This window comes from Rhineura floridana, chromosome 1 (genome assembly GCF_030035675.1).
Source record: "Rhineura floridana isolate rRhiFlo1 chromosome 1, rRhiFlo1.hap2, whole genome shotgun sequence".
NCBI classification, from domain to species: Eukaryota; Metazoa; Chordata; class Lepidosauria; order Squamata; family Rhineuridae; genus Rhineura; species Rhineura floridana.
The window spans coordinates 213,674,106-213,699,048 of NC_084480.1; the positions used below are offsets into that span (position 1 = coordinate 213,674,106).

Here is a 24,943-nt window from a genome sequence, read left to right on the forward strand (position 1 = left end):
CTAAAATATCTGGATGGCTTTAAAAGGGAATTAGATGAATTCATGAAAGATAATGCTTTTAATGGCTACTAGCCATGATGGCTGTGTACTGCCTCCAGTGTCAGAGACAGCATGTCTCTGACTACCAATTGCTGGGAATCACAAGTGTGGAGAGTGCTGTTGTGCTCAGGTTATGCTTGCAGGCTTCCCATACGGATCTGGTTGGTCAGTGTGAGAACATGCTGGACCAGATGCACCTTTGGTCTGATCCAGCTGGACTCTTCTTACATTTTTATAAGACACATAGGCGCTCATTCAAAAAACACATTGCCATTCTTTTCAAAGAAGGTTTTGATCTGTAAGTTGCAAGAATTTTTTTAAGATGTTTACTTTGCTATAGCACGCTCTATCCACTCCTAGATGTAGTCATAGCCTCTCTTCAAAGAAATCATAATAGAAGTGTCAAGTAGTCTGTGTAGGCTTTAATGCTATAAGAAAATAACATATATGCACTGAATTCAACATTTTCCCCAATTTGTAATTTAAAAAAAAGGATAAGACATGGATACATGATCAAAGACTGCATTTCAACACCTTCCATTCATAATAATAGTAAGTTTGAAAAAGAGCACAAGAGTACCCCAATCCAGTAAATAGTTTTGACTACCCAAGTATATGCTTAATTACAAAAAAGTATTTTCAGCAGGTTTAACAAAAAAATTATCCTTATGTTTCTACATAAGCAAGCATAGCTCAAACACAGCTCAAAAGCCAACCCAGTTAAGACACGGCAGCCTGATACTCTCTTGCACTGAAACTGTGATGGCATCTGCAGAGATTTATGCTACAGTAGCTGCAGCAACAGCCTATATAACAGGAGTGAGGAATCTGTGACCCTCTATAGAGGATGCTGGACTACAACTCCCATCATTCCTGACCACTGCCCATCCTGGCTGGGACTAATGGGAGTTGGATTTCAACAACATCTTAAGGACCAAAGGTTCTCCAACACTGCTGTCTGAGGCAGGTAGGGTGGAGCTCTCAGGCTATATCACCTTTGCCTTTAGAAGCATCCTCTTAAAAGTTCTTGCTATGTGAATTTGGAAGAGTAATGTTGGATCAACATGTTGTATAAGGGAATATTCCCACCACTCTTAGAATAAGGCAATGTGGGCCATGGGGGAAAGGAAGCCCAGATTGACCCTTTTCTCTGTTGTCTCTATGCAGCAGAACAGATAAAAAACATACAGACTGCATTCAGCCAGGCCTTTCCTGGGACTGACCATTTATAATCTCTTTCTCAATTAAACCAGGTGCTTGCCTCTGCCTTTCAGTCACTCACATTCTCTTTATCTACAACAAAGGTGCCACACCAAATTTCATATCATAAACAGTAGTTACTTCTAGAATGTGAAAAGAAATATTTCTGTACACAAAAAGAGACTGTCAATAATTTCTATTACATGTTTTTAAAACTAGACCATTCAATATTTAGGGTGTGCTCGCTCGCTCTCTTTCTGCTTAGCACAGCACATTCATCCTGGTGCCTGGTATTCAGTCTTCTTATCCACGTCTCAAGCTGCATGTGATGTCCTGTTATCCTTTGTGTGGCTTTTCATACATCTTCAGTCCAAGTCTCCCAACCATCAGCAAGCTTTAAAGAAAAATGTAGTCAATTTATGGACACAACAGAAACATCCTACACAATCGCTTTGCTTCTGAGTGATTGCACATGCACCCACCCATCCACATTTTGTTTTGGAGGACAACTGAGGCAGAAATGGGGAGAAAATAAACATATTGTTCAGTGGTGGTTACTCATTATGCCAGTAACCGCAACTCTCAGCCTTGCCAAGCTGGAACCATGCAGTGCATAAGAATCAGACAAGGGAAATTCTGGCCTCATCTTTTGCCAGTGCTAAAACATTCTGGGCCCTCATCTCTCCAAGGGGAGTCCAGAGTACAAACGAGAAAAGTTCCCTTCTTGGAATGCAGCCATAGACACCAGCTTCATTTGGCTTTAGAGAACACCAGTGGTATATTTTGCAGTTATTTATTTTGCTAATGTTTATGGGACGTATGCTTTCAGCATGGCTTCATTGTTTTATTGTTTGGCTTTACACTTATCTCTGTAAGTCAACATTTTAAAGAAAGGTGACTAAGAAAATGCATTAATTGTTGATTGGCTGAAAGAAGGGCTAACAGTAAGAGTCTTTGGTTGTCACCAAATGGAATCTAAATGATGGGGGGGGAGAAGAAAATGACAACATTTTGAGAGGTGGTTGGTACCTACAGTCTTTAGAGCCACAGACTTCTCAAAATAAATCAGATCTCATTTAATAAAATGATCTAATAAAAACTATGCAAATGTATAACAAAACTACCTATCCAAAAAAAGTGTTATGCATACAATTGTTGAAATGCAATTTTTAAAAATTAAAATTACAACCTTTTGCTAACAGTGTCTATTTAGAAGCTTGATTTCAGTAGAACTTATTCCAAAGCAAATGCACAACAGGAATACCACCTTAATGTTGAAAATAAAATAAAAGTTCAGTAGAGTACCTTGCACCAGCAATCAATCCTGCAGGCATAAATTTCCCTGAGTTGTAGAATCTCATGCCCATAATACCAGCTAAGGTTCCAGAAGCAACTAAATGAAAGATAAAAGCAAAAGCAGCATTATCTCATGGGTGTTTCTGCCCACTTGAGGATATTTTTTTTTAAAAAGCCAACAGTATCATGTAAGTTTATTATTTCACATACAGAAACAAAATAAGAACACAGAGCAGAAGTGTGCACCGATGTGATCACTTTACACAATTTAGTAACAATAGTAACTGAAAAAGTCTTTAATATGCTTCTACCCAGCTTTTAAATTACATTTAGTAAGAAAACTGGTGAGCACCCAGTCAACAAAGTGCTCTGGATGCTTCACACCACATTCAAATTATCTACAACTTTTTAAAAAAACATTTTAAAAAAGATAGGAATTAGAAATTGTAAAATGAGCAATTCACTTCTACTTAACATCTAACCCCAGAGGAAACTGGTATCACCAAGTAAAAAAGGTCAGCATGTTGGATTTGGGCTAAGTAGCTGAGAACATTTACTCTAAAGAACATCCAGTGGTATCATAATTGCAGGTTGTATCATATTGCACAACTGAGAGCATGGGATACTGAGAGGGGTGGGAACCTGTGGCCCTCCAAATACTGTTGGACTGCGACTCCCACCATCCCTGATGAAGTCCTATTGTGTTCAGTGGAGTTACTCCACAGTAAGTGTGTTTAGGATTGCCTTAATTTACACATGCAGTTTCATTTATAAAATGATGGTCTCTAGGTACTGTTGCTTTGTAACCAGTTTCCTGGTATAACACACAAGGCTACACATGAAATGGCCCCACATTTACTCCAAATCAGTGTCCTAATCAAAACTGGTACAGTATTTCACTTGCAGCTTGTATCAAGTGGTTTTGTCGTCGTTGAACAAAATAATTGTGGAGAAACGATATAAAATTTAGATGTATTCAAAGGGCTGTTGCAAGGGTTACTTGTATGTATTTCACATATGTGCATTTTTCAGAGTACACTTACTCAGTGAAAGCCAAATGTTCTTTGGGTCTTGAGAAAGTTGGTAAGCTCCAAGTCCAGCTAACCCGCCAAAAAGAAGACCAGCTGCTAAAGATGGGACACTGCCTTTAAAAATAAAATAAGTGGTGTTGGTTAAGCTGGAGATATACACTGAATACAGAAACCTAACCAGTAAAAGTCATCCTGTTGTAAGCAATTTTCAGTTTTTAAGATTTTAATTGATTTGATGTCATGTAGCACTAGTCTTCAACTGGTGGAATGAGATCCACAAATAAGGCAAAACGAGGTGGGTTGCACCAGTGGCACCACCATTTTCTTTCAAGATTTTGGTAAGCAAAGACCAAGGAAGGTAGAGCAGGATAAAAACAGAAGAGAAAGATGATCATATATTGTAAAACTAAAAATAAGTGCCATGTTGCCTGTTGGTATTCATATCCTATGTCTGAAAAACATGATAAGTCCTGACTTACAAAATATTTCATATCCACTATTTCCATTTTCCATGCTGACTTAATAATTATATATGCCGTCTGGGTACAAAGTAAGATTTACCCCAACTATTTAAATTCCCCTTTTTAAATAACTGAATGGTGAATGTACTGATACAAAAGACTACTGGGATTAGTCATCTCCTCAAAGATGAAGACATTATTCATGTGTAACAGCAAATTGTGGTTTGTTTTTGTCCAAGTGTTGAACTTGCATGCTCTCCCCTCCCCTTGTGCATTCTAATTCCCTCCCTCACTTTATGGTTTGATCAAACCAAAGTTTGGCATTGGATCCAGGTTGCCTACAAACCAGAAATACAAATCCATCTTTTTAAAAACAAAAACAAAACTCTCTGCTCTTTCTGTCATCTCCCCACAACCTTCTAATGCAAAATTACATTTACTTCGGTGTTAACTCAACATTCATTTGGGTGTCCTTTAAAATAAGCCATTAATATTTTACTCTGGCAAAGGATATTCTAGGAAAGTGGCTCAGGAGGCTGCTTCTAGTCCCATTATCAGGTTATATATAAAGAGGTGACCTGCAAACAAAATTGATGAAATGTCACCACCTTTGGCTACCCTTGAAGAGTTCCATAAATGAGACTTAAGGGTACACTCAGTACTGACTTCAAACACCACTTGTTCCATTTGCAGGTCAAACCTAATTGGACTTGACGCATCAAGGGCATTTTTTAACAGGTCTTGAATTTTTTTTTTGTCTAGTGATTTCATCTTCATTCCATCAATGCCACTGGAATGATGCAGAAGGATTTGTTATTTTCATAATAAGTGTGCTTCATAATGTCCTTGGGAGTAAAAGGCCAGTGCTAGAATTCAAATGTTTCTTTAGAGGCCTTCTCCCAAGTACCTTAAAAATCAGAAGGTGCCTGCTTCCCTCCTTTTCCTTTTGATCCACAAGGCCTCTGCTTACATGCTTTTTCTTTTGATTTGCTTGCTCTCTAACCTCAACAGTCATATGTGCCTAACCATCATTTCAACTACTCAAGATGTAAGAGGATCAGATGAAAGCCCTGTCACATGAAAAGTCTCATCACAAATCAATACATACGTTTTCCATCAAGGTTAATGGAAATTAAACATGCAAGCCCAGAGAATAATATGTCCTGAAGGGCTTTTGTTGCAGTACTGCTACTGTCAATTCTTGAGAGACCTTCCTTGTTAAATTATTCACTTGTAGAAAAATGCCATGGAGAGAAAAATGCAATCTCTGCGCTCTATGAACACAAAAACCATTGCTAGTTGTATAGGTTGTTGTTTTAACTTTGTTGAAACTTTCATTAGAATTAAAATAATTTAATCACTGGCAGGATCAGAGATATGAAGGCCTAGGGACACCACCACCCCGGCAAAAAAAACCCAAGAAAAACTTTTTTCTTTTTTTTTAATTGACATTTTTTGGGGGGTGAGGGAAAAATCTCATGCAATATTTTCTTTTTCACAATTAAGAATAAAATACTTTTCAGTTTCATGGAAACTGAAGGCTTGTGTGAAATCACAGGCACACTTTTTGAAGAATGATTCATGCAAACCTTCCATTTCCTTAAGTTCATTAAACTTACAGAATCTCTGGATCTGTCAAATACTAATTGGAGCAATAAAATTCTACTAGTTTTTTCAAGGATGTATTGTTTATTGACAGAGATATAAAGAAATATAGCTGGTAAGAAGAGGTATGATTCTTAACAGTTACTGTAACATTTGCAGTTGGCTCCTACGCATGTTTGACTCAGAAGAAACAAACCCTGCCACATTTAATGGAGCTCACACTCCTAATTAACAGAATAATACTATGCATGTCTACTTAGAAGTTAGTCCCACTAAGGCTTTCACTCAGCTGGGAGTAAGCTGCACTGAATTCAATTAGATTTACTCCTGAGTTGATGTGGTTGGGATTGCGCTGTAAGACTTCATGCAGAGCTTGGAAGATTACTTTTAAAAAGTAATAAATTACAGTTACAATTACTTGGCCCAAAAAAGTAGTAATTACCATTACAATAGCTCTGAAGGTAACTTTACTTTTTCTCAAAAGTAATCACTACAATTACATTTCAGTTACTTTTAAAAAAAACTCCTACAAGGTGCTGGCCTTGGCTGCTGCACATCTAAGAAGCCTAAAACAATATTAAAAATAAACACACACACAGGGGGTAGTAGAATAAAAAAATTTATCCATAAGATTAACATAATGGCATAACAGAATCTCACATCCCTCCAAGCAATGAAGATACCCCAACTCTTGAAATCAAATTTAAACTTGAAATGCTTTTATAATATGTTTCTGTTATGTCTCAAAAGAACAAGATGCTCAAAGAGCATGTCAGACAAGGAATGTCTTTTACAGTCATTACGTTGCCACCAGTACTGAACAGGCATTCTACTGCGGCGCTTGAAGGCATGCCTGTGTTGTGCTGCAAAAAACACTGCAGCACACGTGGAAAGCCATGGAGTGATGACACTTCCTTGCTGGGAGACCTCAGGTACCTCACCAGTTCCTCCTCAGCAGTGTCCACAGCTGACTTCTTGCCCTGGGGCAGAAAGTTAAAGAAGTCATCTTCTAAGTCATCTCCTTCCTGGTCTTTATCTGAAGACTGATCACTGTCCTCATTAAGTACACCCATCTTTATTTCAGCTTTCAGCAAGGCTTCCATTGTGTATCTAAGAAAGAGAGAGGATATGTTAACACATATATGTTAGGAAACCATCATCTGCTCTTCATTTCCTGATGCTTGTCATGTCCCCTGGTTCAGGGTCCAGCCTGAGCCTGTGGATGATGACATGGAAGGTAGGAAGGTGACCAAGTCACCACACTCATGGGGCAGCACAGCAGACCCTTAAGGATTACCTGCAGCAACCCAAGGTTGTGATGAGGAGCCCCAGGAAGAAAAGGACCAGCCCCTGCCTACCACCTTAAGCCCTCTGATGCCTCCCTGGAGACAACATTTCCCTTGGAGTAATCCACCCAAAGGGCTTCCCTAATGTTCTTACTTGTTGGTATGGGTGGTGGCCTGACACGATTCCAGCCAATCTAGTTTGAAGCGAGGGTGTAGGCAGGCTGCCAGAAGAAGCCTCTTGTCCTCCCAGATAGCTGCAAACCACTTTCTTAGGGCTTCGCGCACACCTCTCAGCAGCTGAAAACAGTATGTGTACCTCTCAGGTTTGTTTTCCAGTCCTTCTAACTTGCGGTCCGGATTGCAGAGCGTTGGTAGCAAATACCCCATGAACATGCCGTTCTCCCGTTGCAGGATATCTAGGGACTGGGCTAGTGGCTCCATAATCTCTTTGTATTCCTGTACCACTTCAATCTCAGCAGCTGTGATCCTGGACAAGGAGCAGCGGTCCATTATGGCATGCATTTTTAGTGGCACAGTTGACAGGAGCTCATGTAGTTGCTTCAACGCATCAAAGGTGGAATTCCACCTGGTCTTATTCGGTACCTTCAGATACACACCACATTGCACATGGATATACTCAGCAATCTGGGCTGACTGGTTCTGCTTGGACCACAACTTGCTGCACTTTCCCATCAAGGAACGAAACTGTTTCTTGAAAGGACCAAGAAGACTACTTTTGGAGGAGTCAGAAAGCATGGCCTCTATGTCTTGTGTTGCCACAAGGTTGAGGGTGTGGCTAGCACATATCTGGTGTGGTGGTAAAACAAAATCCTCTCCTGAGTCTGCAGCTTCTTCCTCTGCCTCAGGTCCTGTGTCCAGGATCTCACAGATAGGCACAAACTCCACCTCAGCCTCCTCCTCCTCCTGGTTATCACCATCATCGTCACTGGTGCCTGCAGCTTCCACTGGTTCTTTGGCCATGAAAACTCTGAACGCTTTCACAAAGTTGGAGCCATTGTCTGTAGTAGTGCACATAACTTTGTTGTGGATCCTGTACTGCACATGTACATCATGCAGTGCTTTTGAAAGGACATTGTATGTATGGCGCCCCTTCAGACACTTACAAGCCAAGGCCCCGACCTCACGTTTCAGGGTAGTTGGGTTGATCCAGTGGGCTGTTACCCCAAAGGAACTCTTCTTGCCATTGGTCGAACAATCTGCAGTGGTTGCTATATATGCCACAGCACCCATTCGGTTTGCAAGAGTTTCTCTCATGTGGCATGCTCTCTTCTCAATTCTGTCTCTCAGAGTCTTGGCACATATGATGGTGAGATCTTTGGGGAGTCCAATGCGAACCAGATTAATGAATGATGGTTTGTCCACAGTTTGAAGTGGTAATGTCTCCTCTACAATGAAATCAATGATTCTCCTGTCGAGATTGCTCTGGGTGACAGGCTCCCTGCCAGATCCCCACCTCTCAAGCGTTGTCTGCTGCTGCTTCAGCATTTTGGGAGGAGGGGTGTCATGCATTGGTTCAGGAAGGCCACGTCTCCTTGCCTTTATTGCTTCTTCAATTGCTCTCAGCTTCTCAGGGTGTGCCCTCTGAGGAAGAAGAACAAAGCATGAATCCAAGAAAAAATGGAAGAGGAACTTCACAATTTAAACATAAATAGACAATGGACACTCTTTGAGGACCAGCATGACAAAGGCTTACCTCAAAATGTTTCTTCACATTGGATGAGGAGGAAACAGCTGATCTCAGATTTTTGATCCTTGGAAGGCAGTAATTGCATCGTACAACAACATTTTTCCCACTCTGGCTCACAAATGTACAAGCTTTCTCAAAGCCAAACCATGGTACTTGCTGTTCTGCAGATGTGGCTGTGGGCAACTGGCACTGCTTCATGCCCTCCTCCTCCTTGTGCACAGGGCCTCCTTTCTGAACCTCACTTTCTAGTTTTGCCTCCTCAGGATCAACAAGCTGTGACTCAAGTGGCCGCACTAACTGACTGCTGCTCTCAGCAGCAAAACCTGCAACAGGCGTCTCTGTAATAAACAAGAGATAATGCTCCTTATATGGGTGAACAGCTGTGATGTGCCCCCATCTCTTCCCCATGCTGCAAGATCCCCCAGTCAGAGTGGAAGTAAGCAGGTCGATAGCACAATTAAAAGAGATCCTATTTGCATCATTTTTGCTCACTGAATAACCCTGCCTGGGCCAGTCTAACCTACTATCCCACAGGGTTGTTGTGAGAACAAAATGAGACTAGGGTTCAAATCCCCACATAGCCATGAAGCTCACTGAGTGACCTTGGGCCAGTCACTGCCTCTCAGCCTCATGAAAACCCTATTCATAGGGTCACCATAAGTTGGAATCAACTTGAAGGCGGTACATATATTTTTTATTTTGAATATGATGATTATGATAATAAATATGCAGCATTTCAAATTAATTCTGTATGAGAAGCATTCCATGTCAAGCTTGGAAAACCAAGGATGAGGTATAAAATGTAGACAAAAATACTTTTGACAAAATGCCGTTTATCTTTTATCTTTTATATTTTATATATATGAGCCTGGGTAGGGAACATTTAATCTAGCCTACTTGCTTTCAGCAAGAAGAGTTAAGTGCCTTCAGGCTAGGGCAGTCACCAGAAGGCCACAGCAGAGACAAAGGAGCCTAGTGTTGTGGAGATGTTAGATGGGAGCTTTGGGGAGTAAAGATGGAGGCTCCTGAAGGCTGCAATTCTAAACACACTTACTAAGGGATTAAGCCCCATAGAACTCAACAGGACTGACTTCTAAGTAGATATAGTTTGGACTGTGCTGTTGGTAAACCTTGACTAGGGTTCTTCTGCAAAGACATCCATATCCAAGCAGGGTTGGCAACCCCCTGCCTGGAATACCCTGCCCTTATCTTTTAATGTGGCTGCTCCAAATGTTTTTACAGATTTGACCCTTTACTTCAGAAAGAGGTCTGAAAAATGAGTAAGAGTAAGAAGTATCTTTTAAAATTGTTCTTTTCAATTCACTCTTGAATGAACATCATACCTAGGGCAGATCCACACCATTCCTTTAAAGCACATTCAACACCCATTTGAAGCACATGAATCCCACCACAGAATCATGGGAACTGCAGTTTGTTAAGAGTGGTGAGAACTATAACTGTGAGGGGGAAATGACACTTCCCAGAATTCTTTAGGGGAAGTCATGCGCTTTAAATGCGAGTTGGATGTGCTTTACACATATTGTGTGAATCCGCTTAATAAATTTTGACTGCATGTAAATTGTTTTAATTAATTTTTCAAAATGGAAATAAGCTATAAAGTGTAGTGGGTGACCATGGGCTACTCACCATTTCTCAGCCTATCTGCCCCTCAGGATGAAAACAATGGAGAACCATGACTACCCCAAGGCATACTTAAAATGTAAAGGAAGTATTGTACAACCATAGTATGCAATTGGATACTTATAGGGACACAGCATGACAAAACTGGGTGGAAGTAATGAGTGGGGTACCACAGGGCTCGGTCCTGGGCCCAGTGCTCTTCAACATTTTTATTAACTACTTGGATGAGGAGGTACAGAGCATGCTTATCAAATTTGCAGATGATACAAAATTGGGGGGCATAGCTAATACCGTGGAAGACAGAAAGAAAATTCAAAGGGACCTTGATAGGCTGGAGCATTGGGCTGAAAACAACAGAATGAAATTCAACAGGGACAAATGCAAAGTTCTACACTTAGGAAAAAGAAACCAAATGCACAGTTATAAGATGGGGGATACTTGGCTCAGCAGTACGACATGCAAGAAGGATCTTGGAATTGTTCTTGATCACAAGCTGAATATGAGCCAACAGTGTGATGTGGCTGCAAAAAAGGCAAATGCTATATCAGGCTGCATTAACAGAAGTATAGTTTCCAAATCATGTGAAGTATTAGTTCCCCTCTATTCAGCACTGGTTAGGCCTCATCTTGAGTGCTGTGTCCAGTTCTGGTCTCTGCACTTCAAGAAGGATGCAGACAAACTGGAACAGGTTCAAAAGAGGGCAACAAGGATGATCAGGGGACTGGAAACAACGCCCTATGAGGAGAGACTGAAGGAACTGGGCATATTTAACCTGGAGAAGAGAAGACTGAGGGGAGATATGATAGCACTCTTCAAGTACTTGAAAGGTTGCCACACAGAGGAGGGCCGGGATCTCTTCTCAATGATCCCAGAGTGCAGGACACAGAATAATGGGCTCAAGTTGCAAGAAGCCAGATTTCGACTGGACATCAGGAAAACTTCCTAACTGTTAGAGCCATACAACAATGGAACTAATTACTAGAGAGGTAGTGGGATCTCCGACACTGGAGGCATTCAAGAGGCAGCTGGACAGCCATCTGTCGGGAATGCTTTGATTTGGATTCCTGCATTGAGCAGGGGGTTGGACTTGATGGCCTTATAGGCCCCTTCCAACTCTACTATTCTATGATTCTATGAAAATATTTATATAAGCATGACTATCAAATATGTTTATTTATATAACCTGTAAAGATATTTGTAGTGCAATCCTATGTTTACTCAGAAGCAAGTCCCAATGTATTCAATGGGGCTTACTCAACCAGGGAAAACTGCAGCCTCAAGTGATAAGGAACTTGTTCTTTTAACAAGTCCTTTAAGTTGAGACCTTATCCCAGTCTGCGTCTGTGTTGAAATTGCTTTTTAATATGTTTTTAAACTTTTTCTTAAAAAAATGTTTTTAAAGCTTTTAAAAATGTTTTTAAAGATGTTTTGTTTTAATATATTTTAAAGTCTGTTTTTATGATTTTTAATGTGTTTTTAGTGCTTTTGTTTGCTGCCCTGGGCTCCTACTGGGAGGAAGGGTGGGATATAAATCAAATAATAAAAATAAATAAATAAATAAACGTCATTCATTTTTTTAAAAAATGAGTATTAGTTTCCTACATAATAAAAACTGTGATAAACCCTGCCTAATTTCTTTAAAAATAGGGTTGGAAGGAGAGAGATTTACAACACAAACACAAGTCTGCACTATGTTTACTCACAAGCCCCATTAATTTACAGCACAATCCTAATCATGTCTACTCAAAAGCAAGTCCTAATGGAGTTCAATGGGGTTTACTCCAGGTACATGCTTTACTCCCAGAAATGGCTTTACTCCCAGAAAAGCAGATATTGGATTAAATACTTTCATATTTCATAGCCCAGGGTCTGACTCTTGGACAGAAGAGGAAAAAAAACATTAAGCCATATTACTTATGCAAACTGCAAAAAACTCAAACCCACCATATTCTGACGTTCAGCCTAGGCATGCCTGGATCAACAAGTCACAACTCTGGCATCATTGGCTACAATCATGAAAGGGCGGGGTTACAGCCAGAGTTTTGAAAAGTTACTTTTTTTAAACTACAACTCCCATCAGCCCCAGCCAGCATGGCCACTGGATTGGGCTGATGGGAGTTGTAGCTAGAGCATGGATCTGTTTAAAAAAAAGTTGTGCGGGGGGGGGCAGTTGACGTTTTGGTGTATATCTCGGGAATTAGACCACCTAGAAACTTACTTTTTTTTTTAAATTGAAGCTGAGAGTCCGGAGAGTAAGGGGTGGTAGCCAGAGAGCTGGAGCCCCCCCCCAAAACCAGAGACTCCAGCCGAAAACACACACACCGGGGCACACACACACACACACAAATCATCGTCACTCACCTCCACAGCTCTTCGCCATTCTGCTGCTGCGTTCCTTGCCCTGGCTTTTTCCTCCGGCGTCCATTTTTTCCTCTCAGAGTCAGACGCTAGCTAGCAGGCCCTGCCTATTCACCTCTTCCCTCGTGCCTCCTAACACAGATCACGAGGGAAGAGAGAGTCTGCGCTGAGGTCCAATCAGTGTGAGGCACATGTCTTGTGTTAACCAATCACAGCCAGGAGCTGACTTCCCCTTGTTCCCGCCCCCAAGTAACGCCCAACCTAACGTGGAAATGTTAAAGTTGCAGCTGAAAAGTAGGGAAATTACTAGTCGTTCCTTTACTTGCCAAATGTAATGGAATTACCCACTCGTTATTTAAAATTGTAACTAATTACAAGTAACTCGTTAAAAATAACGAGTTACTTCCAAGCTCTGACTTCATGGGACCTTACTGTGTACACAGATGATGAACAATATCCAGATTTATTGTCAGTCTTTAGTTTCATTATAGGAATGTTTACTTTTTGAGCTTTCCTTCTCTAAATATACAACTTTTCCCCATTTCTTCATAATATAGACGGCTATATGCCATTGCTAAGACTAGGTAATAGAAATCCTTTTGTCTGCCACAATGTCGTTAGTTTCTATTTTCAACTCCTGTTTTATTTCTTTTCCTATTTTCTCAATTCTCCCCAAGATCTCCTTTTGGATCTTAAGCTGCAGCAGTTTGCACTTTCATCTCTGAATAAAACTAAATGTCAGAACAGCTCCACTTAGGGTTGCCAAGATATATATTATACATTTCATGTTCTTAAAGTAGTTAAGTAAATTTCGGTTTTATAAGAAAACATATATTACATGTATTTCAACCACCATTCACATATTGCCATTGTTTTTCTGAGGGGAGGGAGCGTTTGTTTCCCCAGCAGGTTTAGCATTTTAAGAAATTTCCCATCTTTAGGCAGAACAGGAAACTCAGCAGTCAGTGCTACAGCTGAAAAATATGCCATTACAATCCTAGAAATGGATTTTAGTTGTGGTTATATCTGCAGAGGTGATAATTTACACATTAGGATCACTGTGCAATGTGCCATGCTTGTCCTCAGTCTACACATTTGTGCAAAAAACCTAATGTGTGGCCCAACACCTCAAGAGGCACCGTCTGAAATTCAGTGAAAAACAATGCAGCCTGCACCATATAAAAAGTGAGGGTGTTGCCGTAAGTTATCAGCATAGCTCTCTGTGACTTTATCATTCCAGAGCACTTCCTCAAATGGAAGGGTGTCCATTCCCTACAACTGCAAATCAGCATTGTACAGCAGTCACCAATAACGGCAACTTTTTATCTTTATACAGACTGAAAAAGTGCATACTTGAAATTTTCCTTTTTTTACAAGAGAGAATTTGGTTACAGATAATAAATAAAAAATTCAGCCTTCCCTAACTGGATACCCTCATCTTCCCTGACCATTGACCATGCTAGTTGTGGCTGATGGGAATTGGAGTCCATCGACTGCTAGAGGCCAGCAGGTTATGGAAGGCTGATTTAATTGCAGAAAACAAGACACCATGAGAATACATTGATACTATACCTGCTTTTGCATAGCCAATCATCCCACCAGAAGCCACTAAGGCTGCATAGCCAAAACCAATCCAGTCCAGCCCCATTCTGGAATGCAACAAAAATGTTTATGGTAATTCAAAGACTACTAAAAATCTTTTTAATGGGTCGCAATCAGATACAAATTGACTTTATATTTATCTGTCTTGTACTAAACTACCTTACGTGTAAACTGTTCCTTTGGCTCTGACATAGCATTTGAGAATTCATATTCTCAGCCACAGAAGCATGGAATGGACTCAGAAATAACCTCTTTTGTATTAGGCTTATACACTGACTTACTAAATGTCTACAGACTAGAGTCATATAGACCCATAAAATTACTTTCCTTATTAATTAATTAATTAATTAATTACTTGGTTTATATCCCGCCCTTCCTCCCAGCAGGAGCCCAGGGCGGCAAACAAAAGCACTAAAAACACTTTAAACATCATAAAAACAGACTTTAAAATACATTAAAACAAAACTTCTTTAAAAACATTTTTAAAAGCTTTTCTTAAAATACCCTTCTAAATTTTGAAACTGGGTGGGGAGCAGATGAAAGGAAAACATAACATACATAACTGTCAGTTTGAACTACATTGTTGGGAGCATAATACTGTACCCTATAGTGGAAGGAAGACTGGAATTCAAAAGACACTTTTCAATATAGGCACAATCTATATTGCCAATTTTGCCTACCTGCCAATTTCATGTCACCATTAGCACAGTTATCAGAATTAATACACAGGTGTTAGTCATATTTATATAGCTATTCTGTTAGGAGCGGGATCCTCCTTGAAATTTAGAATTTTCTTTTTGGAGTTGTGTTTTGTTTTAAAATCTAGAATATCCAGGTTTAGAAAAGAGTTGTGATTCAAAAGCCCATATGAGCATTTGTGATCATATCAAGAGCCTAATTCGGATTCCTCATAATACATTTATGCAATTATTTTACTGCCCGTGTGAATTTTTGTAATGGGAACTCCCCCTCTGAGCTTTAGCTGATTCTCGTATATCTATTCACAGAATCGTTCATCGACTATCATACGCACCAAAAATTCAGTACAAAGCCATTCACTGTCTTCCGTCTTATTCAAGAAAAAAAGAGTGGCAGGAATCAGTTACCTACTTTGATGTTCAGTAGCGGCGGCAAGTTCACAACGTAGCAACTGCAACGCTACCAAACTTCACTTTCCAGTATCGAACCTACCGGGTAGTGGAAGAACTACGGAGGGGCAAGGAGCGTTGCATGGGCCAATCAGAGCAACGACTCGAGTTGCATTCGCAAAGCCGCGACCGGCCAACCAGCTCATTGCCCAGCGTTTTCAATCCTTTGGCCAATGAGAGTGGTCTCTAGCAGGCAGAAAGTCAGCCCAAACGTTCGATCGCCAAGGGCTCATGTGAAGATTAGTCACCACTTCTGAGTCTATTCCATGCTTCTATGGCTGTTCCTGGTAAATATAAAAGGTGGGGGCAAGCGTCAGTCAGAACAAACGCTTCTGAACGTTAGAATGCATTTTTCGTCATTGCCAGTGCAATGCCTTTATTCGACAATCATAAAGGTAGCTCAAAATAATAACTTTCTTTTAGTGGCTGGAATGTTACAGCGTGTTTTTCAGGGACTGGAGGTTCTTGCTACCTAAATTCTACACCAAATGTTGCAGCATTCAGTTTGTAGCATAAAATTTAACAATTTTCATTGGATTCTCTGGGGGTGGATTAGGAAGGCTGTAGATCGATAGGAAGTAAGACAGCAATTCAATAAACACCCGGGAAGAAATCCCATTGAACTCAGTATGGCTTAGTAAGCAAGTTTAGAATTGCACCCTAAATCTGATGGAATCTTGAGCATGTCTCCTCACCCCACAAATCTCTCCTTACTCTCATTTGTTTTCCTACTCTGCATATTTTTTGGCACCATCTCAGCTACCATTTTCTACCTCACACATAGGCCCCTGGCTTTCCACTATCTCCCACTTTACCCATGCCAGAGATTTCTTTGTCCTGGCAGTCACTAATCTTTTTGGGCCAGTGGGCACATTTTGGAATATTTTGAATGTTGAGAAACTGTATGTGTGCATGTGCAGCAGCCACACAACAGCAGCGGTGGCTGCCAAATGGCTGCCACATCTAAAAAGAAGAGAAAGAACCTCAAAATGCTGATTTCCTCCATCAGAAAAAAGGCACTTACTATCAGCCACCAAGAGAGAAGCTCTTTGTACCTCACCTCTGTTCAGAACAGAAGGGGGGTTTGGTATCCAGTCTTGACACATAAAGAAATGTCAGCATGTTCAAGGTGGTGTGATGAATTCTTTGTTTGGATTCTTACACTGTGTTTGAATTAATATTGAACTGTTATTGTAATGGCATATTGATAGGCATTTTTTCTGTTGTGTTGCGAGCCGCTTTGGGCACTTTTGTGTGGAAAAGTGGCTACAAATTGAATAAATACAAATAATAATAAAATAATAATAATGTAGGAGACACCAAGACGGTGCAAACAGTCTCTCATGCACTGTGGATTTTTGAGGGCATATCTACTGAGACCCAATGGTGGCTGGTGGCATTATTTCTTCTTATTATTTATTAGATTTATATCCTGCCCTTTCCCCCAGTAGGAGCCCATGGCGGCAAACAAAAGCACTAAAAACACTTTAACACATAATAAAAACAGACTTTAAAATATATTAAAACGAAACAACCATTAAAACATATTTAAAAAAGCATCTTTAAAAGCTTTTAAAAATCTATTTTTTAAAAAAAGGTTAAAAAACAATATTGAAAAGCAATTCTGACACAGACGCAGACTGGGATAAGGGCTCTACTTAAAAGGCTTGTTGAAAGAGGAAGGTCTTCAGTAGGCGCTGAAAAGATACCAGAGAAGGCACCTGTCTAAGGGGAGAGAATTCCAAAGGGCAGGTGCCACTACACTAAAGGTCCGTTTCCTATGTGGAACGGATCTCATGATAAGTCCCGAGCCAGAACACGAGAGGCAGCCTCAACCTGGACATTGAAATCACCCAGGACTATCATTCTGGACTCCTCCAGCACCACAGCCGAAATGGCCTCTGCCAGCTTGGTCAAATAAGCTGCTGGGCAGCAGGGTGGACAGTACACCAGCAGCAACCCTAGTTTACTGTCTCCTTGGTCCAACACAAGGTGCAGGCCCTCACAGCCAGCTCTTAGACAGAGTGGTTTCCTGGTGACAGGGATGGAAGTTCTGTAGACCACAGCAACTCCTCCCTCCCTTCCCTGCAGCCTGTGCTGGTATTACACCAAGTATCCAGGTGGACAAAGCTAGGTCAAATCAACTCCTCCCAGCTCACCCACCCAGGTCCCGGTAATGCACACCAAATCAGCACCTTTATCCATGATCAAACCATGGATGAGTGTGGTCTTGTTGTGTACCAATCTGGCGTTAAACAACAGCACACACAGGCCAGTGGGCACAGCAGATGAGCAATGAGGAACCTGTCCATGGGAGAAGTGGGAGCAAGGAACAAGGCATAGATAGCCTTGCCCTCATCTTCTATGGTAGTTCACGACTTCCCCATGGCCATACCTCCCTCTACCCGTGATGACTGAAATTGGGATGGCATCACCCATGTCCCTCCCTACTAAGACTCATACTAAACACTTGATATGGATCCAACAAGAGCCCACCAACAAAACCTACCTGAGCCAATTATCCCAGTAGGCCTCTGCGAGAATTGGGGACAGTCAGACCCACTCAATATTTTTTACACTGGAAACATCTACTCCCCCCCTCCCCGTCTCACACCCAGAGAAGGCCAGCTTTCTGCCATTTGCAGACTCTCACTCTGAAGGCATCTGGCAACTTTCTCCTATCGTTCAGTTCACTGCACAGGCTCTCACCCTGCACAGGATCCCTCTACATCCTTCCCTCTACCAATCTCCTCTAGATTTTTTTTTTTTTAATAGAAGGGGTAGCGCCCTCACCCTCGGGACTCCCTAAGGGGCTCCTCAAGGGCAGCCGGGCTTTTATGACACCTGACCCAGCCAGGAACGGATACAAGAGGCTGCAAGAATGACTGCAGCCTCTCTCTGAAGCCAGGTTCAGGCAGGGGGTCCCAGTCCTTGTAGCACTTTCCAGGGACTCCAGATGTCTCAAGAGACAGCAACCCAGAGGAGCAAGCAAGCAAGCAAGCACCCAGATGCTCAGATACTCACTCCCAGGGCAGGTCTTCTTCAGTTCCCCAGTGCTGCAGCTGTTTCATGCCAATAGGGCAGTGGAATTGGCTCCGGGTTATAGTCCAAACTTTCAAGCTGTCCAAGGTGCTTCAGCCGGAATGGATTCCACTGCCCCACTGTCATGGAGGCACCAGTCGCCACTGCTGAGACCTTTTATGAGCGTCATAGGAGATACTGGTGGGCACATTGGTGCCCATTGGTGTCTGATTAGTGACCTCTGACCTATCCTAATCTTTCCTGCTTACCAAAGCAAACTGCACCCCACACTACCTTTTCTTTCAGCATTCCATATAATGTTTTTGCACTCCTGCAGAACTCTTTGCAGCCTCGTTTCAATTTCCCCTTTTCAATCCATAATTTTGCTTTTTCTCCCTACTCCTTCCCTACCCTCTTAATACTTAATCTGCGGGTCATGACATGCATGTGGGCCATGACCTTTATAGATAAACAAAATAATTACTATTTTTAATCCTTCACTGGTCTGATGAATACCTCTTACATGTTATAATGCTGTGTGTTGCTGCTTGTAACCAAATATCAGAAAGGCTCAAGTCTTACATTTTAACGTTGGGAACCAATTGCTGGCAGCAGATCCAGTGAGTTTGCCACAAGGTGCTTGTTTTGAGTAACTATTACAACTTGCCTCTGATGTGTGGGCAACTCTCAACCCCCCCATTACCTACTTGTGGGCAAAATGCATGCTCAGCCATCCCATTGATACTCACCAAAATGGACTTTTATAGTGAATAAAACAATTTAAAATATTAATAGATATACTGCTTGTGTATGTTTTTAGAATATTTTTATAGCTTATGCAGCAATGCCCTGCAATCAAATGGTTGGTGTTCTTACATTCCCCTTAATAAAAACTGTGAATAATTTTGTAGATCATATTAATATTTCAATAAATTCCACATGAATAGGAGAGTTAAGTAACTTTTTGTTTGAATTCCTTGACTAATGTTTATAAAAAGAGGCAAACCTGAAGTTAAAATGCATGAAACCTCCAGCTGCCAAAGACCAGAGGCCCAAAATTCATGTGACAATACATGGATGGGTTGCCATACCAAAAAGGCTGGGAATTACACAAGGTTGTGGTTTCTCCCCCCCAGCAACATACACAACGAAGGAGTCTCAGTTATGGCTGGCTGATTGCAAGAGGTGGGGAAAGTTGGGGATAGTTCTATTATGCATTCTCCACCTGGAAGGGCAGGTCTTCTTGCATCCCTACTTGTCGTGTCCAGGTTGAGGCTCAGGAACCAGACCAGTTGATGCAAGCAAATCAGTTTTTATTAAAGTAATATCCAGACAAAGACTACGCCGACTCATGAACTTTAATTACAAAACATAACCTGCGACAATAGAAGAGAGTTGACAGAACAAGGAACCACTACTCCCCCTGTCCCTTAAGAAGGGGGCAAACGGGCGCGAATTCTGTCACTCCGCCTCAAAGTGCCCTCATCCACACCCCGCCTCTCCCCCTTCTTTTGCCGCCTCTTTTGCTGTCTCCTTGTACGTGGTGAAGGGGGTGCCACCGCCCCCTTCCCTTCTGAGAAATCTGACTCAGGTATGGGGGAAAGCGGGGGGGCAATGCTTAAACCATCTGGCTGTTTCTTCTTGCTTTTTCCTGGACCAGGAGGGGGTTGGATTCCTCCTTGCCCTCCCTCCTTCTCCTCCAAGCTCGGAGGGGGAGGGGGCGTGGGAAGCTCACTGTAGGAATTTGTGTCTGTTGGACATTCAAGGTCCTCACTCCCAGACAGTTCTATCTCTGAGATTCCCTCCCCCTCTTCTGCTTCTCCTTCACACAACTCTGTCCAAATGCCCCCCTCCCTCTCTTCATCGTCTGAAACTTCAGGGCCCCAATCCTGCATCCTGACACTACTCCCTATGTTGATGGGTTTTGTGTGCCTATGAAGATGTGGAAAAGGAGTGCCAACAGGCATTGAGTTTTATTCCAGAAGATAACAAAAAGACAGAGAAAACAGCCCTAACAAGCTGTTAGACATTATTGGACTATGACATGTGAAAAGGTATAAAGGCTTGTTTCAATCCAGGCAAATCTTCTATTTTAAAAGTCTATGAAAATATGAGGACAAATATGAAAAAGAAACTGATAGTGATAGATCAGAAAATTAGACTGATTAAATTTCAGGTAGTATTCAATGAGTCTTGGTTTTCTTTCTATTTTATAGAAATTATTGCTTTGTGTCTACTTGACACTATGGAGGACTAGGGGAGACCTAATAATTTCCAGAACACATAATTTCTTTTTTTAGTTTCTCCCATTGTTATTGTTTTTGCCTGCTCCTCATAAACTGGCAAAACAAAAGAGATGCTAGGTTCCTTACAGTTAAGCAGCTTGTAGCTCTATTTCTAACAAAAAATTAAAGCATTTAAAAAAGTAACTAAATTTGTAATTATTTGTCTGATTGAACTGTACTTTTAATATATCAAGCATGATAATTTAAAACCAAGTTATCATAATACATGTTGTTCCTAAAGTAACAAAGTGACTTTCTATAAAAGGTGCTATAAATAAGTAATATATCTTTTTCCTGGGGAACCCCCCCATGGCTTCCAAATTTCCAGACATTTTATATCTGTACTCCCAAGGTGCCAATGTTAATTCTATCCACAGTGTAAACCTATGCCTATTTATTCAGAGGAAAACCCTACCATTTTCAATGGTAAGCTCAGAGCTTGGAAGATTACTTTTAAAAAGTAATAAATTACAGTTACAATTACATGCCCCCCAAAACGTAGTAATTACTGTTACAATTACGATTGCTCTGAAAGTAACTGATTACTTTTTCTAAAAAGTAATCATACAATTACATTTCAGTTACTTTTTTAAAAAAAAACGCCTACAAGGTGCTGGCCTTGGCTGCTGCACATCTAAGTAGCCTAAAACAACATTAAAAATAAACACACAGATACAGAGGTAGTAGAATAATTCTTTTTATCCATAAGATAGCAATGGTGGTCTCTGTGCTGGTAAGGGAGGTGGGGAGGGAGGCAGAGGCCACAGCTCAGATCTTTGCACGTCAAACCAAGTGCAACCCCCCCCAGCCAGCCAACATAATCTCTCTCACTTAACCACCTCCCAGACCCTGCCCTGCCACCAACTAAGGGACACTTACCCAAGCAAACATTTTCCCGATGCAAAAAAGTTAAAATACTGCAAATGCAGCACAGTAGCTGGAGAGGGTGGTGGAGACCACTTTGTGTGCCAAGTGCAAACACACACACGTTGTCATCTTTCACCTCCACAGTTCTTTATCTCCATTCTGCTGCTGCCTCCTTCTTTTTCCATGTTATTGCCCTCCGGCTCTTTTTTCCCTCCATTCCATTCTTCCCCACCACCATCCATTTTTTTAAACAATTGTTTTCTCCACTCCACCCTGTCTCACTCTCCACCTCCTCCCTCGTCGCCTCCTACCCACCCACAGAGCATGAGGGAAGAGCGATGCTGCACAGCCCAGTTTGAGGCACGATTTTCATCCGCAAATCAGAGGAGCAGAAGACTTGCCCTGCTCCCCCCAAGTAATGCCCCAAAGTAATGCTGGAAACATTACAATTACTCCTAAAAAGTAATAAAATTACTCCTAGTACAATTAAAATGTAAAGGAATTACCCACTCGTTCCTCAAAAAAGTAATTAATTACTTCCAAATTCTGGGTAAGCTTCATCCCCAGGTATGTGTTCACAGGATTGCAAGCTCTGTCATTAATATACTAGGATTTCTCACTGGGCAATTGTTTGTGACTAGGCTTGCTCCTCTGTAAGTTTGGAGCATTCAGAGTAAGTGACAGGGAGTGTGTGTATTAGCCTGGCTTCTGAGAAGTAGAATGCTGGGGAGCTATGTTTGTGGTGAGAGCATAACCAGTTCAAGGTGCTCATGTTTGTGTTTAAAGCCCTAAATGACTTAGGCCCCAAATATCCTGCAGACCCTCTGAGGTGTTGAGATCACCAGAGGGGGCCCCTTTGGTAGTTCTGCCACCCTTGGAAGCTCAGACGGCGGTGGCCTGGGAGAGAGCATTCTCTGTGGCAGCCCCTAAGCTGGGGAACTCCCCCGCCCACCAAGTTGTGTTAGGCAACTTCATTGTACAACTTTTGGCAAATGCTAAAGACGCACCTCTTTACCCTGGCCTTAGACACTTGAGAGGTCTATTTTTAGGACCCACCCTATTTTCTGTGTTTAGGTTTTTAACTGTTTTAAAATAGTTGTTGCATGCCCTGAGACCACTGGGTGAAGGGTGGGTAATAAATTCTAACAAAGTAAATTCACATATGTATATCCAGTGTGATTGGTAGGAATTTAATTTTTGTTATTTTGTGTTTATTATACTTGGTATTTTTTTGTATCCATATTCTGTTCACTGCTATGGGGGCCTTTTGGCCAACAAACAGTATGTAAACAAACTGTAACAACTTAGTAACAAGATACCATGTTGAATCCAAGCCACAAGCACCTGAATTAGTACTTACAAAATTTAGATTCTGCCTATTTGGAGACTGATCCAGTTTGACATCTTTACAGAAATCATAAATTCCCTTATGCTATTCAGGCCTTATTTAGAACTATAATGCATGTCCAAATTTGTTTGTAAAGTGCATGATGAATCCTGGAAGAGTTAAATAAAATGGATGCAAAACACTCTTATTGAGATGGGCTCCAACCATCTCCATCTGTGAAACTGCACAGGATTGAGGATTCTTGTGTCTCTCCTTGGTCCATATCTATCAGATAACTTATATGACAAACTTTGTGGTCACTTAAGTTCTCACCATTTTTGCCAGCAGTTAGATCTGACCAGGCAAACCAAGAGGGCAGAGATCCCACTTGAGAACTTTCTCAAAGTCCAAGGATGCCTCAGGTAAAAAATTGAAAGATCAGCAACAGAAATTCTTTTTGATTTCTATTTATTATAAACATGTAACATATATATTCACAGGTACAAGTGGATAACCTTGTATCAGAACACCAATCCAACACGGCACAGACACAGGGGATGTACACTGACATATCACATTTCAAGGTACAGCATACATCACTTCACCTCAGTAAAGGAGTAATCTTACCCTTGTGTGTGGATCTCGATATCCAGAGCAGATGTTCTCTTTTGTCTTCCGCCATTGTCAGGACAACTGACCCAGATCTCTACGGCCGTTTGTCTTTTATAGCATTTGTTTATCTCACATGTTCCCTTCTAAACACTGCCTCTATCTGACATTTACACTAACATGTGGACTGTATCTGCTACTTCAGTCTGAGATCTGAACACAGTACTGCAATCTCTGAGGACAGCTGTTGCCTTAAAATGAAACTAAGGCTGTCTTATCTCTTCATTTACACTTGCCAAGGTGTAAACATTGGCTGTCTGCCCAGTATTGGGGGGATTAAGGTGGGTGGACAGTAGATAGTAAAGCACAAAACCTGGCTTGTATTTTAGCCATATTCCAACATCACTGATTGTTAAACATATATACATGACAGTAGATAGCTCGTAATGGCCAAAAGTACAAAAATATAGGGAACTATAGCCTCAGTCCATAATGCTAATGCATATATAATTACATTATCCTATATATAAGAGATGGTTTGCATATGCATTCAAAAATACATGGATCCTTATTTAGCCTATCAGCTAAGAATCCAAAAGTGAAACGTTTGCTTAAAAAGGGTGAGATCCAGCATAGTGTAAGTGGGCTTCCTTTTGTGCAACAGGGCTTTGCCCCCCCTTTCTCTCTCCTGCAACACCCTCCATCCCCAAAATCTCCAGCTGGTTGGGGGGCCCTTTAAAGCAGATTTTTGGAGGACACACAGAGGGGTGGAGGGGGGAGAAAGAAACCAGAACTTCTGTTGCACAAGTGGACCAGTATCATTGGATGTCACTGTATGTTAATATTTTAAAAAATATTTTGATAGTATGGAGATTTGTTTTTGAATCACAGAAATATAATAGGTGTTGTTGTTGTTATTATTATTAATATTAATAATAATAATAATAAACTTAGATCCCGCCCTTCCTCCCAGAAGGAGCCCAGGGCGGCAAGCAAAGAACAAAACGCTAACAATTTCAAAACATCTCAAAAACAAAACATATTAAAAATATTTTTAAAATATACATCTTTTAAAAAAATATTTTAAAACATGTTTAAAAGCAATTCCAAAACAGATGCAAACTGGGATAAGGTCTCCACTTAAAAGGCTTGTTGAAAGAGGAAGGTCTTCAGTAGCCACTGAAAAGATAATAGAGATGGTGACTGTCTAAAGTGGAGGGAATTCCAAAGAGTCGATGCCAGAACGCTAAAGGTCCACTTCCTCTTTTGAGAGCAACAGACCTCCTGATAAGATGGTATCTGCAGGAGGCCCTCCCCTGCAGAGCGCAGTAATCAACTGGGTATATAAGGGGCAATACTGTCTTTCTGAAGCTCAAAAGTGCATCCAATGTACTCTTGAGCTTCAGAATTTGCAAACAAATTTTACTACTAGAGCAGAAAGTTTCAGATGTTTTAATAT

The 24,943-nt window shown here is 41.1% G+C and overlaps 1 protein-coding gene across 9 annotated transcripts; it reads right to left on the bottom strand.

Annotated features, from left to right (window-relative positions):
- Window positions 1-446: 446 nt before the first annotated feature.
- On the bottom strand, window positions 447-24,832 carry LOC133368094 (transmembrane protein 14C-like). 9 transcript variants are annotated; one of them, XM_061592227.1, is made up of 7 exons: window positions 23,503-24,832; window positions 15,419-15,659; window positions 14,198-14,274; window positions 8,633-8,964; window positions 7,073-8,520; window positions 6,574-6,742; window positions 3,582-3,680 (listed from the first exon to the last, which is right to left on the bottom strand). In XM_061592227.1, exons 2-7 carry the CDS (start codon window positions 15,457-15,459, stop codon window positions 3,663-3,665), a joined length of 2,085 nt encoding a protein of 694 aa, XP_061448211.1. In that variant the 5' UTR covers window positions 15,460-15,659; window positions 23,503-24,832; the 3' UTR covers window positions 3,582-3,662. The 9 variants fall into 9 exon arrangements, with proteins under 9 accessions (XP_061448216.1, XP_061448217.1, XP_061448218.1 ...); XM_061592226.1 differs by lacking the exon at window positions 3,582-3,680 and adding an exon at window positions 3,688-5,301; XM_061592232.1 differs by lacking the exons at window positions 6,574-6,742; window positions 7,073-8,520; window positions 8,633-8,964 and adding exons at window positions 447-1,633; window positions 2,545-2,632 and having other exon boundaries at window positions 3,579-3,680.
- Window positions 24,833-24,943: the final 111 nt, after the last annotated feature.